The 15,642-nt window shown below is 31.2% G+C and overlaps 1 protein-coding gene across 1 annotated transcript; it reads left to right on the top strand.

Moving 5' to 3' along the window:
* The first annotated feature begins 1,826 nt into the window (after window positions 1-1,826).
* On the top strand, window positions 1,827-10,995 carry LOC139515147 (fibrinogen-like protein A). Its single transcript, XM_071304710.1, has 8 exons — window positions 1,827-1,949; window positions 2,261-2,335; window positions 2,524-2,595; window positions 3,841-3,900; window positions 4,502-4,620; window positions 5,544-5,640; window positions 8,810-8,974; window positions 10,739-10,995. Exons 1-8 carry the CDS (start codon window positions 1,844-1,846, stop codon window positions 10,993-10,995), a joined length of 951 nt encoding a protein of 316 aa, XP_071160811.1. The 5' UTR covers window positions 1,827-1,843.
* Window positions 10,996-15,642: the final 4,647 nt, after the last annotated feature.

Raw genomic sequence — 15,642 nt, 5'->3', positions numbered from 1 at the left:
AATCCACAGCCGTTAATACAGAGATTTTTGTTATAAAATTTGAAACATAAATTACTCACTTGATTTTCTATGATGTGCTAGTGTTTATTTTTTACAAAAAGTTCTAAGTAACCTGTAAATTCCAAAACACCTCGTGCCGAGTCACTAAAGTCGAGCGCACCCTAAAAGGTTTACTTGATTTTGGCCATATTTATACTTGTCTTAACCAATAACTACATTTATAAACTTGTTTCAAGGAAATCAATGCTAGCACTGCATGCAATAATCCTATATCTATCAGTCATCAAATTGCCGAATATGAGAGTACAAAGATAAAGCCTGTGGATTTTCTATAAAAATCTTGATTTATTTGCCACAAAGTCCTCTTTTTCTATTAAATGCAATGGAACAGTAAAAAATAATGCTTTACATCAAGTTTCCCCTTGGAATATGTACAAAATGGCCTATCTCTATAATTCATTATATATGTAGTTTTGATACAATTGAAGTTTGAAAAGTTTGTACAAAAATGGCTACAGAAGGGTACATAAACCTTAATTACATCATGAGGTCAAACAATGAGAATACAGATTTAAACAATACAAGTACACTTGCATTTTATCTAGGCCCCCCTTTCAATCTATGTGTGTATATAGATATATACAATAAAGCAATTTGTCACATATAACTCAAGTTTGCTCTCCCAAATCCTAATGATTGTTTTACAAAATGTAAGGTTTAATTTGATTGTTTACAAAATGTAGGATTTTATTTTGTTTTCCACAATGAAATGTTTTTTGTTTTTTTTACAACGTAAAGTTTTAAGAAATACAAGTCAAATTTTATTTTCTTATGATTTTTCAAATGAATTGGTCAAGAGTTAAGGGTATTCAAATTGATAGACATAGACTAATGCATATGCTTGGTGATAAAACCATTTTGTTCCTACGAATACAAATAAAGTTTTGTCAATTTTACAAACAAGAAAACATCCTTCTTTTACATTTTGACTGCTTGCAGATTAGTCATCCGGAGTAATGGGAATTGATACAACTGTCATACAAGTTAGAGGTTTATATAAAAATATAAAAATTCAGGTTTTATCCACCACTTTCTACATAGGGAAATGCCTGTACAAAGTCGTTTTTCCATTCGTTTGATATGTTTCAGCTTTTTATTTTGTCATTTGTTAGATATTTTCCGTTTTAAATTTTTCCTTTGAATTTCGGTATTTTTGTTATTTACTTTTTAGTTCTTTTTTCATATGTTTCGGACATCTCTTGTATGCATTCGTGACTCCTTATGACATTTTACATGCAAGTTTGTTTATTTAAAACATTATCTAATCTATATTAAAAGTTTTGCACAACTTAGTTTATGAACGAGTATAAATGCAGCTTTGGGATTATCAATATTTGTTAAATGATAGGATCGTTACTTGTTTCCATACGAAGATCAGGCCCAGAGTCATCTTTTATATAGTCTACCGCTGGGTACACTTAAATATTTTTTGACTACTTTTAACAATTCTTTAAGGTTTTGTTGAAATTGAAAAAATGGTCAGTTTACTTACTCTTTAGCTTCGAACTATATTTGGCATTTTTAACTTTTTTTTATTCGAGCGTCACAAATTAATCTTTTGTAGACGTCTAAAATGAGTGTCTGGCGTAAATACAAAATTGCAATCCTGGTATCAATGATGAGTTTATTTACTTCCAAATTTATATACGTCTCAGTTAAAATTAAAACACATTAAAATGAAAATGATATCAAAATCAAATTCATCACGCTTAGCTTTTTCTATATATTCTATACACCGTATGTTACAATTGACCTTTCGTGCATTTTCTGCAAAGCATCAACAATGAAAATTTATGTTTTTTTATTGTGTACTAGTTCGTTTGCAACCAATGTCATTTGGTGTGACACTGAAGCAAAGATGAAAATCTTGGGCAGTCTAACTGCCACTGGTATGTATCAAGTAATTAGTTCAGTAGTTTATGCAGTATCTCAGTTTTTCGCAGTAACTTGTTAAATTAAGAACGTACCCTACATATTCTTTGTTTATAATGTTTTGTTGGGTCTGGTATTTTAAAAGGTTTTAGATTAAACAAACCTGCGAAAGCGAAACATTACATTCTACTAGACCACAGATTGGATATTAAATTTGTTAACTTGTTGATTTTAAAAGTAACGTTTTCCAGTCCAACTAACTAATCAAAAGTAATTAGTGACATTAATAATACAATGCATATTTTAATATCATATTTTTTTTAAACAGGTACTATGAAAAACTTTGCGAAGGACACCATCAAAACAGTCAAGCTTGCAACCGAAATAAAGAATATGTTGAACGGTTTGTATATTGTATTATTACTAAGTATGGTTAATCAATAAATATTTATTTTGTTCACCCCCCCTTTTCAAGTTTTATATGTATATGTACTATATTTTAAATAAGCAAATAACAAAAGGCCTTGAAATGTATAAACAGAAAAAAACCAATAGAATGTTTCCATCTAAAATCATTGTTTTATTCTATAGGTATGTGTGTAAATAGCAAAGATCAGAACAGCTATAAGAAGATTGGTGAAAAGGTGCAGAATATCTCTATAGGTACTGAATAATTATATCAACAGTTGATGTAATATATATATTAATATGTATTGTGAAGGATGAAATCGTATGATACTTAGTGTAAGTTTGAGATTTTGAGTAGTCAGACAACCGTCAACCCTATGAATAGATTGTTTTGTCTTTCCTTTTATGTTTTTTATAACCTGATGTAGTTTTGTGCTAAAGTTTGTTTCCCGAATACTATATAACCTTGTGACTTAACATGAAAGTGAATATTGCAGAGTTTTGCAGCATCCAACGTTTATCTTCATTTCACATGTTAATTAGGAATAATGTTAACACCTGAACCACAGCAAAAATACATCACTTACTATAATGATAATAGGGTAAACACAAGTGCAACATACATTAATTCATCGTAACTATTTTGATATTCATGTGCCTAGTTAATAATAATGTAGAAGAAACTTGTATTCGCATTCAATCTTAAAAAATGCAATGAAATGTCATAATTCTTATACACAAATAGATGTACAATTTGTGTTTACAATGTGGATAATTTATTATCAGAATTAAGCTCCTTCAAAAAAAGGAAAAATATCTTTTGTTGTTCCACTAAATGCAAACCTCAATTTACCTAGAACAATACTTTTCTTAAAAGTTGTAGAAGTGGCATTCATGACTTTCAAACAAAATTTTCATCTTTTTATACTTTTTCTTTATATCTACATATTGTGTTAAATCAGAAGTACTAAACGTTTTGGTTGCTTGTGGTTTTGATTTCTTCTCTTTTTTGTTAGGTATTTCTTTTTAATTTTTGCTGTTCTAGGCGTTTTGTTCTTATTGTGGATAATAATTTCATATTGTTTTCATTGGGTTTCGAAGGTTAACTTGGCTAAATGGAAAAGAAATAACATAAACATTGGAAGGAAATAAACAAAACAAAAAACAACATTTAACTATATTAATTAAAAGTGTTTATGTTCTTTATGCATATCCAACATTTTATGGGGATGTATATTGTTTTATTTTACCCCGGGAGTATTCATTCAATTGTTTACAAAACTTTATTTTTTTTAACACTAAGGTTTTCCTGAATTTGACAAAACCTTTATGATTTTTTTTTTTGGAGTCCTCAAAGCTCCCCAACGTCGAACTTTATTTGCCCTTTTAAACTTTTTATGACTCGCACTTCACTGATGAGACTTTTGTAGACGAAACGCGCATATACAAAATGTCATTCCTGGTACCTTATGATGACTTAATTCTTAATTCAATTTATAGACATGGAGGTGATCAAAGAAAAACTAGACGGTATACAGAACATTGTCAGTAATATAAAATGTGAGTAAAGCATTCACACTTTTTGTAAATAGAATATCCTTTTGGCATCTTTAGTCTCTTTTTTTTTTGACAAAAAAGAATATGTTGTGTTACTAAAATTTATTCACTGTTCACAAAAATAAATAGACACCAAAAGTTAGTATTGAAATAACAACCTATTTTATGACATTTTTGATGTTTTTAAGGTTGTACATAACATGACAGGTTAAAAAATAACTCTGTAAAAATCAGCAGAACTTGTGCCTTTCCCACGTCCCTGGCCTTTGTTAGTCTTGTAATTTTATTTTTTTTAATTTAATTCATTTATATGTTTTTGGAGTTTAGTATGCCGTTTAGATTCATTGAACTACTACACATTTTACTATAGGGCACAGCTTAGGCGTGAGGGATTTTCTAGCAGTGTTGAAGACCCATTGGTGGCCTTCAGTTGCTATATGCACTTTGGTCGGGTTGTTGTCTCTTTGACCTATTCCGCATTTCCATAACCAATTTTATTTTGTCAAAATGGAGCCAAACAAATTGTAGAAAATCAGTTTATTGTCTAACTTAAACTTTTAAAAAGAGGAGCCTTATAGAAAGTTTCTATATATGTTTTATATAGGCATTCAGCCTCAGCCGAAAGAATGTTACGATATCTCAAACAAAGCAGTTGGATTACAAACAATTTATCCTGACGGTAAAACAAAACTGTCTGTACAATGTGAGGTAGGAGGATGGACGGTAAGTATATACTTAAAAAATGTGTGTAGGTGTGTGTGTGTCGAAGTAGATCAAATTTGACCTGCAGCATGCCTGTGGAATTGGCTTATTACAGCAGTGGAGTGGGAAGTTCGGATATGTGCTGTTATTGCTGTGATGCTGGAACAATATATATAGAGTTGAAAAAAAGATTCAATATATTATTAATTTGTTTTATCATCATTATAATTGCTTTGTGGGTACGGAATTATCATTTTGTACTAACCAATTTAGTGTGACTGTGTAGACCATAAATATTTTTAAAAAAAACGTTAAGTTAATTATATTACTGGTGAAACATTTATCTGAGTTCTATTCACATTTGTGAGCATTATTGTTCTGATTATGACAAACAAAAAAAAACAAAAAGATGTGCTTACATACAAACTAATCATGGGAAGAATCTTAACAAACTATTATCATGTATAATGCATGCTTTGACTACCAAATTCAGACTAACTAGGACTTAAGGAAAATGACGGAAATTATCAGGTTTTATCTGTTCTATGCTGACAAAAAGATGCCACTAATGTTTTATACCCACATAGTAGAAAGTGGTTTGATCCATTAATAAATGTTTGTCTGTTTGGTATCAAAGCTTCTTATTTATTTTTAGAGTTGTTTCCTGAGCCCTATTATATCTTTTACTATTTTACAATCACTTGGTTTGTTTTATTGTTGTTTTACTATACTGGAAAGGAAAAGTTTTGTATGTGTTGAATTAAGTATATGTGTATAAAATGCTGTAACTTCAATTTTGAAAATATCTTCATATTTATAAGTTACATTTCAGATTCATTAGATACACTTTCAGGTTCATTAGCTACAATTTCAGACATATGTAGAACAGAAAAAAATTATCATATGAACAATTATTACTGTTTTTCAATTGTTGTATATGTTAGGTCATTCAAAAACGATATGATGGTAGCGTGGAATTCCACAGAAATTGGAAAGATTATGAAAATGGATTTGGAAACAAACATGGGGAGTTCTGGTTAGGTAAGACAGATATGATCTTATATTATCAATCCGTATAGTTTAACTTTTTCGAAAAAATATTATATTTATGATCGATTATTTGAAGAAAAAAAATCTCCAAATAAATGAGATGTCCAAAAAAATAACTACTTATTATATACTTAGATATTATAGTAACTATAGAAATTTAACAAAATCAAATGGTCAAATTCTAGTATATCAAATTGACGATTTAAATATAAGTATGATCGGAAATTAATAATATAACAGTTATAGTCCTGGTATGTAGTCAATACAGAATATATCGACCCAAAGAAGTATATCGATCTAGGACTTCATCCTTATAATTAGTCAATATACTTCTTTCTGGTTAATATGTCCTTGTATCGACCTCATACAAAGGTTTATATTTGTATGATATAAACTTCAAAGTCTGTATGATATAAACTTCAAAGTCTGTATGATATAAACTTCAAAGTCTGTATGATAGACCTCCTTTTCAACTGATCTTTATAGTTCGTTCTTATGTTGTACTGTTATACCCCTGTCCCAGGTTCGGGGAGGGTTGTGATCCCGCTAACATATTTAACCCCGCCATATTATGTATGTATTTGTCTGTCCCAAGTCAGGAGCCTGTAGTTCAGTCGTTGTCGTTTGATTATGTGTTACATATTTTATTTTCGTTCATTTTTTTCAAACCGATAAAGCCGTTAGTGTTCTGCTTTGAATTGTTTAACATTGTCATTTCGAGGCCTTCTATAACTGACTATGCGGTATGGACTTTGCATTTTGTAAAAAGCCGTACGGTGACCTGTAACGGTAGCTGTTAATTTCTTTATCATTTTGGTGTCTTGTGGAGATTTGTCTCATTGGTAATCATACCACATCTTCTTTTAAAACTAATTGTTCGTAATATAACGTTTTACCAGTGAATGTACATCCTTATTTAGAGTTTGTAATTACAGTTAAATGCAGTGAAGTGTAGCATTTGATAGTTCATTGATAACATTCTGGCGTATCAAAAACAAACAACTTGTAACGTCTCATTTCATTTGCCGAAAGATTCAAATACAAAAACAATGTAGTCAGTGTGCACGTGAATTGACACAGGTGACCGATAATGGAATGTACTATGTTACTACGAACGTAAAAACAAGGATTTGTTTAATTTACAAACCTTTGGTCAAAAGATTCTTTATGCATGCAGCAACTCAATTATCGTGTACCGCATAATGAGAAATATGAGGATAAAATCAAATGCATGTGCCGCTTTTATACAAATGAATATATGAACCACTTTTAATTTCTTTCATACTAACGATAGGTTATAATCCTAACAATGTCGTAGTCACTTATAATAAGTATCTCATAATACTGATCCATTACAATAATTAATGATGGGTTGCACTGACATTCCTCTTTTATTATTTTCATGCTATAAAACATACACACAGTAGCTAAGCGCACCATAAACGGAGGAAATTGTCCCTCAAAATAGAAACAAAATAACTTTAATCGTATCATTTGTGCACCTGAATGAATTCAGTGAAGGAGTGTTGTTGTAATAAATTGAAAAGTTACATCGGCGAATATTATTCAGTTCTTTTGCATGTGTTGAACAAAATAATAAATTAATACTTAAGAGACATGTCTTTGTTAAAAGGAACTAATCGTTTGAATTATTTTATATTGTCATTTCGGGGCCTTTTATGACTGACTTTGCGGTATGGGCTTTGCTCATTATTGAAAGCCGTACGGTGATCTATTATAGTTGTTAATTTCTGTGTTATTTTGTTCTCTTGTGGAGAGTTGTCTCATTGGCAATCATACCACATCTTCTTTTATATATGTATTTATAGTATACAAGGTATTATCCCGCAGTTAAGATTTGTCCACTTTTTAAGAACACATCCGTAAAAAACGGACGCCCACCGGACAGAAGGGGTCAAAAGGGCAATCATACCACATCTTCTTTTTTAAATATAAATGTACTGTTTTCGATTTTAAATGGATTAACATTTATTTTTTAATTTTATACTGTAAGAATAGAGCTACATAACATTGTTGAACTATTCGCTAAAGTACATGTATAATGTATTCGTATTTAAAATGAAATAAGGATGACTAAACGCATGTACAAGAAGAAACTCACCTTTTTATCAAAACATTTTATGAATAAACACTTTTTTTTTTAAACTGATTGTTTCTATTTACATGTACATATTTACAATTATTATATACAATTTACGTTCGTTTTTCAACCGAGAATAGCAAAACTTCATGACGTATATCGTTGGAGTTTATAAACTACATTTAATTCCCCTGTGCCATGGTTTGCCATCTGCGGGTTTTTTTTTAACAAAGCATGGTTTGTTACATATTAATAATTTACTTACAATTTCGGAATTTTTTTCTCAAGTAAACGGAATCAGAAAAAAAATCACTATCCTGTGTCGAATACCTAAAACTTGTCAAAGAATATGAAAAGTGTTTGTAGAAAAGTACGGTTTCATTTTTCAAGTACAACGCTAATTCATCGTGTCCATTGAGTGAAAGAAAAGACAGGATGAGCAACTTGGGGGGGGGGGGAGTCAATGAAAAAAATATGTGGATTGAGTTTTTTTTAGTTTTTCATTGAACTTTCGATGTCGTCCCTTGATCCAGAGGACAACTGTGAATTAAATATTTCGATGTGAAAACTGTTAAGATTTTAAAGTTTAAAATTTTACTATCAATTGCAGAAAATTATAAAACCAATGAATTTCACATGCACATTTATAAAAGCTAGAATTGTGATTGCTTAATCAAGAACACAATCATTTACGCAAATACGACGATGGACGCTTTAAACGACCTTGACCAGCTACGTGAATATTGATCAGTTCATTCAACGTTATAGTACGTGTGTTCTATTTTCGCAGGTGTGAGGTCGAAGGTTTAAATTGACCAATGAAAACGATCGTGCCTTAAAGAGTTAATATAATAAAGTTTCTTTGACTGATTACGTCGCAATACCTTTCGCTAAGCTTTACCGCATATGAGTATAATCAAAACATTTTAATGCAGGCTTTTAAAAATTTCACACATTTTTCTTTCATTACACATTGATTTGTGAATGATAATACAGACCATTATATAAAATATCATGTTTTCTTTGGTTGTCTTCATTATTATACACGTATAAATGTAGGCAACAAGAATATTGCCCAACTAACATCGGAGGGAAATCATGAACTGCGGATCGATGTAGAAGACTGGAATGGAAAAAAGCATTATGCAGTTTATAAAAAATTCTCAATAGGCGACGCATCTACAAAATACAGATTAAGTATCAGTATTTACTCAGGAAATGCAGGTAAATATAATAAAATATTGCGTGGTGCTTACAAAAGAAGTGCTCTGTTTATCCAGGAAATATTGCACATGTCGTCATTTCAAATTTTTACGTTTAGATGTATATGCAATCCTTTTTCGTGTGATGCGTACTTAATGAACACGCCCTACCAACACATTTTTACAGTTTTAAAGATTTTGTCATAGAGATAGTCATGTTCAAACACTATGTGAATATAAAGTATAAATACTGTATAAAGCAAATTCATAAGAGGATCAAAGGCATGTCAATTAAATGTGATATCAACAATATAATGATCATATTTATATTTACATCAAAATAAAACAAAACATTAAAAACATTAAACATTACACATTACAATCAAATGACCTCAAGTGTCCCTGTCGTCAGTTCCATAGACTGTTTGATTAAGGAGCCTAAATATTTCACTATTTAAATGTGTGTTTTTGGTCTTGATTATTGCTTCAAGTAATAAATGGTCAAGATGACTCAGAAAATTAATTTTGATAGCTCTGAGTAAGAGTGGTAAATAGTGGTCTACTTTTTTAGAATAACTATGTTTCCGTGTAATTTTCAAAACAAAACATGTCCAATTAAAATAATGTTAACATTATTAATAAATGAAAATGACAACCAATTCTGGTTAATCATGCCATCAGCATATTTGGATATGACATGACAATAAACTCATCATAGATACTTAATGAATCTGGTGTACTAATTTGACAGATCTTTAACATTACCGTTTAATGAAAACTAAATGAAAAATGTGTATATTCTGACTCTGTTTATTAAACATCTAAAATGGTTTAGATATTTATAAAAGTAATGCGATTTCTAGTTTGGAAATACAAAAAGTGTCCTTACTTAATTTAATCTATTGAGAAATAAATTTAGAGCATTTATTATGATAACTAGAGAAAAACTCAAAAAGAATTAAAAGGAGACTTGATTATATTGTTCTTAGATATAATTTAATTCCAATTTGGGTTGTTTTTTATGCCGAAAAATCTTTTTTTTTTAAATCAGCCAACAGAAAATGTGGAATTAAATACACTTTAAAGTCTTTGGCATTTTGCATAATATTATCTAATCTAACAATCAAATTTATACCAGGGCTCTTTTGGTTTTTGTTTTCTTTTGTTTTTTTTCAAAATCGATTCCAAAATAAATAAATGCTTGACCTATGAAACAACTTTCTTTAAAAGAGTTCAGTAACCAGTATGTTAAGCTTTATTCTAAGGCTCTACAGTCATGAAGTATCAAGTCTGAGTTCAATATAAATTTAATTTTACATTAGTACATCATCAAGACTCATTTATCGTCTACTTGTATTCTCCTTTATACAAGTCAAAAGCTGAATACGATCTTTTAACGCTTATTATGCCTGACCAAATTCGAACGACTACCTCAATCTGAAGTTACTACGAATAATAATTGAATAGATTATGAATAAGCAATTTAAGGCCGTGTTCTATGAAACAAAACTGAGAGGCGAAATATACAAGAGGCAAAGTCGAAAACATACTGACTATTCCATGCAAAAAAAAAACGACCAAAATTCATACAACAGTAACCAAAACGGTACATAGAAAACAAAAGACTGAGCCACACAATCAAGTATATACATCGATCAAATCAAACAGGAAAGTAACATTGCGTGGTTAATAGTGCATATATTCTAGAAGAAGCTTTATCTCGTCTCTTCAATTGGTGATACTTTAAACACCCGAGAAGATTCATGCTTTCCTTGTCTTTTATTAGGGGACGGTATGAGCTATTTTAATGGGATGAAGTTCTCAACGTATGATCAAGATAACGACAGAGTTAGTAGATTGAACTGTGCTGATGATTCCAGCTTAAAAGGTGGATGGTGGTACAATAACTGCTGGAGAAGTACTGACGCCATGCTAAATGGACATTACACCGGTAAAAATAGTCTTTACCAGGGTATTAGATATCGCTCGCTTGGACAACATACTCAGAAAAAATCTACTATGAAGATTCGAAAAGTGCAATAATATGTCTTACCATCAATAAATGCAACCAAATAATGTATTTTTAGTGTTGTTTATTTCTCTACATAAAATCGGTAAATACTTGTGGTATTAGGATATTGATGAATATATAATGAATATAAATATGGTACATTTAAAGCGATTTCCTGGGTTTACTTTCACAAAAACACTAAAATTCAAACATGTAAAAACCAAGGATGTATAAACACATGGAAATGTTTAGTGCTGTATGACCATATTGGACATAAAAAGAAATACCAAATCAATCTAAAATTGAATTTACTTGAGGTTATCTTGTTGAAAAGAAGTAAATTTCCAAAAAGACACTAAACACATGAATACACGCAATAGATACCATTGTCTAAGGTTATGGGTTACGTGTTAGGTCGTATTTTCATGTAAAATTTACACAAAGGAAAACAATTATCTATTATTAAAATAAGCTCCCTATAGATTTATACTGTGACAGCTATGTTGAGAGTTAATAATGTACACATTCCGTAATTTATTTTGAGGAATCATAAACCCACACTTATGTAATAACCGACATGCGTAAATGTGATAAAAATATATGTATTTTCATTCAATATATGAACTTAAAAACATATTCCTCGGATTTAAATTCTTATTTGATGTAGTTAATACAGGTCAATGTTCTGCGCGTTGCCAAAACATATTAAATGTTGGTCGAGTGGTCGCCCAGAAAACATTATACATCTATCAGGATCTAAAAATGTTTTTGGGATATAAATTTGGATGCGCCTTGTTTTAAACCGACATCTAGAGAAGGATTTCAACAAATTCACAAGAGAACAGTCAAACATAATTCTGACCAGTGTTCGATCACAATCTTAAATACCTATTCTTTCTATCTAAATCAATTAATCAAATTGCTTGTAAGCCCAGAAGGGAAAAGATTGCATTAAGTTATCAGTGAGAAGTAAAATTAAATATTGCAATGTCAATAAAGCATTGGTTATAGTTAATTCAACTACAATTCTAGACAATTGCAGATAACTCCAATTTTTACAAGATGAATTTACCACTGACATTAATTACATTTTAGAACATCTTTTAGATTCCTGCACCTTCCAAAAACTTTGTAACTTTCTTGACAGGAGAAATATTATTTTTATTGAATATCTGAACATATATAATACATTGATAAATTCTTGAAATATAAAAAAAAGAAGATGTTGTATGACTGTCAATGACACAACTCTCCACAAGAGAACAAAATGACATAAACATTAACAACTTTAGGTCACCGTACAGCCTTTGACAATGAGCAAAGTCCATACCGCATAGTCAGCTATAAATGGACCCGAAATGACAATGTAAAACAATTCAAACGTGAAAACTTACGGCCTAATCTATGTACAAATAAATGTATGAAAAACAAACATAAAACACATAAATAAACGACAACCACTGCATTACAGACTCCAGACTTGGGACAGGCAAATACATATAGTATGTGGCGGGGTTAAGCATGTTAGCCGGATCCAAACCCTCCCCATAACCTTGGACAGTGGTGTGACAGCACAACATAAGTACGAACTATGAAAATCAGTTGAAAAAAGTTAAACTCATCAGATTGACAAAAATACAAATGGAAATGTTCATTGATATAATGTTTTGAATGTTGGGATCAATAGATAAAATTGAGAAAGGAAATGGTGAATATGTCAAAGCGACAACCACCCGACCATAGAGCAAACAACAGCCGAAGGCAACCAATGGGTCTTCAATGTAGCGAGAATTCCCGCACCCGTAGGTGTCCTTCAGCTGGCCCCTAAAATATGCATAATAGTACAGTGATAATGGACGTCATACTAAACTCCGAATTATACACAAGAAACTAAAAATTAAAATCATACAAGACTAACAAAGGCCAGAGGCTCCTGACTTGGGACAGGCGCAAAATTGCGGCGGGGTTAAACATGTTTATGAGATCTCAACCCTCCCCCTATACCTCTAGCCAATGTAGAAAAGTAAAAGAATAACAATACGCACATTAAAATTCAGTTCAAGAGAAGTCCGAGTCTGATGTCAAAAGATGTAACAAAAGAAAATAAATAAAATGACAATAATACATAAATAACAACAGACTACTAGCAGTTAACTGACATGCCAGCTCCAGACCTCAATTAACCTGATTGAAAGATTATGTCTTCATCATATGAATATCAGGTACAATCCCTCCCGTTAGGGGTTTAGTATCATACTATCATAAAATATATGAGAAGAACATAACCCGTGTCATGCCAACAACTGTTTTTTTAGAAATAAATGTGTTTAGTTCCGATGCAAAGACCCTATCAGTGAATCAATGTTAAAGCCAAAATATGCAATCTTTAATGACCTGACAACAGTATCGTAACTATATCCCCTTTTAATAAGTCTATTTAAAGGTTTTGTTAGTTTCTGAGGAGAATACTGACATTTTTGTGCTTTATAAAGAATATTTCCATAAAATTTTGGATGTGAAATACCTGAACGTATAAGATGTCTGCATGTTGAGTTATATTTACGAATTATTTCCTTATACCGGAGATAAAATTTAGTAAATGTTTTGACCAGTTTGTGATATCGAAAACCCTGGTGTAATAATTTTTCAGTAATACATAAATTTCTCTCGCTAAAATCTAATACATTGTTACATACACGAGCGAATCGTACAAATTGAGATATATAAACACCATAAGATGGTGACAAGGGAACGTCACCATCTAAAAATGGATAATTAACAATAGGAAATGAAAAATCATCTCTTTTATCATAAATTTTTGTATTAAGCTTCCCGTTTATGATATAGATATCAAGATCGAGGAAAGGGCAGTGGTCATTGTTATCATTAGCTTTATTTAAAGTAAGTTCTACAGGATAAATTTCTTTAGTATACATACTGAAGTCGTCATTATTTAGAGCCAATATATCATCCAAATATCTAAAAGTATTGTTAAATTTTTGTATCAAATGTTGTTTTGATGGGTCTTTGCTAATTTTAGTCATAAATTGTAACTCATAACAATACAAAAACAGGTCCGCAATAAGTGGTGCACAGTTAGTCCCCATTGGAATTCCAATAACTTGACGATATACGGAATCTCCAAAGCGAACAAAAATGTTATCAAGTAAAAATTCAAGTGCATAAATAGTATCAAAGCATGTCCAATTGACATAGTTCTTTTGTTTATTGCTACTAAAAAATGATCTAAAAGAGTTTGAACATATGTACTCGCATTCCGACTTTTTAAATGCCCAGTTAATTAGGGATGTAAATTTTTTCTTAATAAGAATATGAGGCAAAGTGGTATATAGGGTAGAAAAATCAAAACTTTGAACAGATTCAAAATCACCAATATATGCATGCAATTTATCAAGTACTTCCAACGACTATACTTTGTGTATCAAAAAGGTAGTGATTATATAGTTATCAAAGGTACCAGGATTATAATTTAGTACACCAGACGCGCGTTTCGTCTACATAAGACTCATCAGTGACGCTCATATCAAAATATTTATAAAGCCAAACAAGTACAAATTTGAAGAGCATTGAGGATCCAGAATTCCAAAAAGTTGTGCCAAATACGGCTAAGGTAATCTATGCCAGGGATAAGAAAATCCTTAGTTTTTCGAAAAATTCAAAGTTTTGTAAACAGAAAATTTATAAAAATGACCACATTGTTGATATTCATGTCAGCACCGAAGTGTTGACTACTGGGCTGGTGATACCCTCGGGGACGAAACGTCCACCAGCAGTAGCATCGACCCAGTGGTGTAAATAGTTATCAAAGGTACCAGGTTTATAATTTAGTACGCCAGACGCGCGTTTCGTCTACATAAGACTCATCAGTGACGCTCATATCAAAATATTTATAAAGCCAAACAAGTACAAATTTGAAGAGCATTGAGGATCCAAAATTCCAAAAAGTTGTGCCAAATACGGCTAAGGTAATCTATGGCTGGGATAAGAAAATCCTTAGTTTTTCGAAAAATTCAAAGTTTTGTAAACAGAAAATTTATAAAAACGACCACATTGTTGATATTCATGTCAACACCGAAGTGTTGACTACTGGGCTGGTGATACCCTCGAGGACGAAACGTCCACCAGCAGTGGCATCGACCCAGTGGTGTAAATAGTTATCAAAGGTACCAGGATTATAATTTAGTACGCCAGACGCGCGTTTCGTCTACATAAGACTCATCAGTGACGCTCATATCAAAATATTTATAAAGCTAAACAAGTACAAATTTGAAGAGCATTGAGGATCCAAAATTCCAAAAAGTTGTGCCAAATACGGCTAAGGTAATCTATGCCTTAGTCTTGGAATATTTAGATATCAAGTCAGTAACATAGGATTTTGATTGTATTTCATGCAATCTTTACCAAAAAACGGTAAAACATCCTTGACATATCTAAATTAACTGCCTTACTGTCGATTTATTAATTTTACAAACAGCTATGGTAGCTACAACAATCGGACTTTTATACTTAACATTACGCTGTAAGTCCATACAGCACTCTGACTTTTCCAGGACGAGTATATCTTATAAATTGATCGAGAAGATGAAAATCAATTTAACAAACAAAATCTCAGTTACTGTAATCTGATAGAGCGAGACAGGTGCAACTACAGGAGAAGT

The sequence above is a fragment of the Mytilus edulis genome, chromosome 3 (genome assembly GCF_963676685.1).
Source record: "Mytilus edulis chromosome 3, xbMytEdul2.2, whole genome shotgun sequence".
NCBI lineage: Eukaryota > Metazoa > Mollusca > Bivalvia > Mytilida > Mytilidae > Mytilus > Mytilus edulis.
This window is presented reverse-complemented; position numbering and strand designations above follow the sequence as displayed.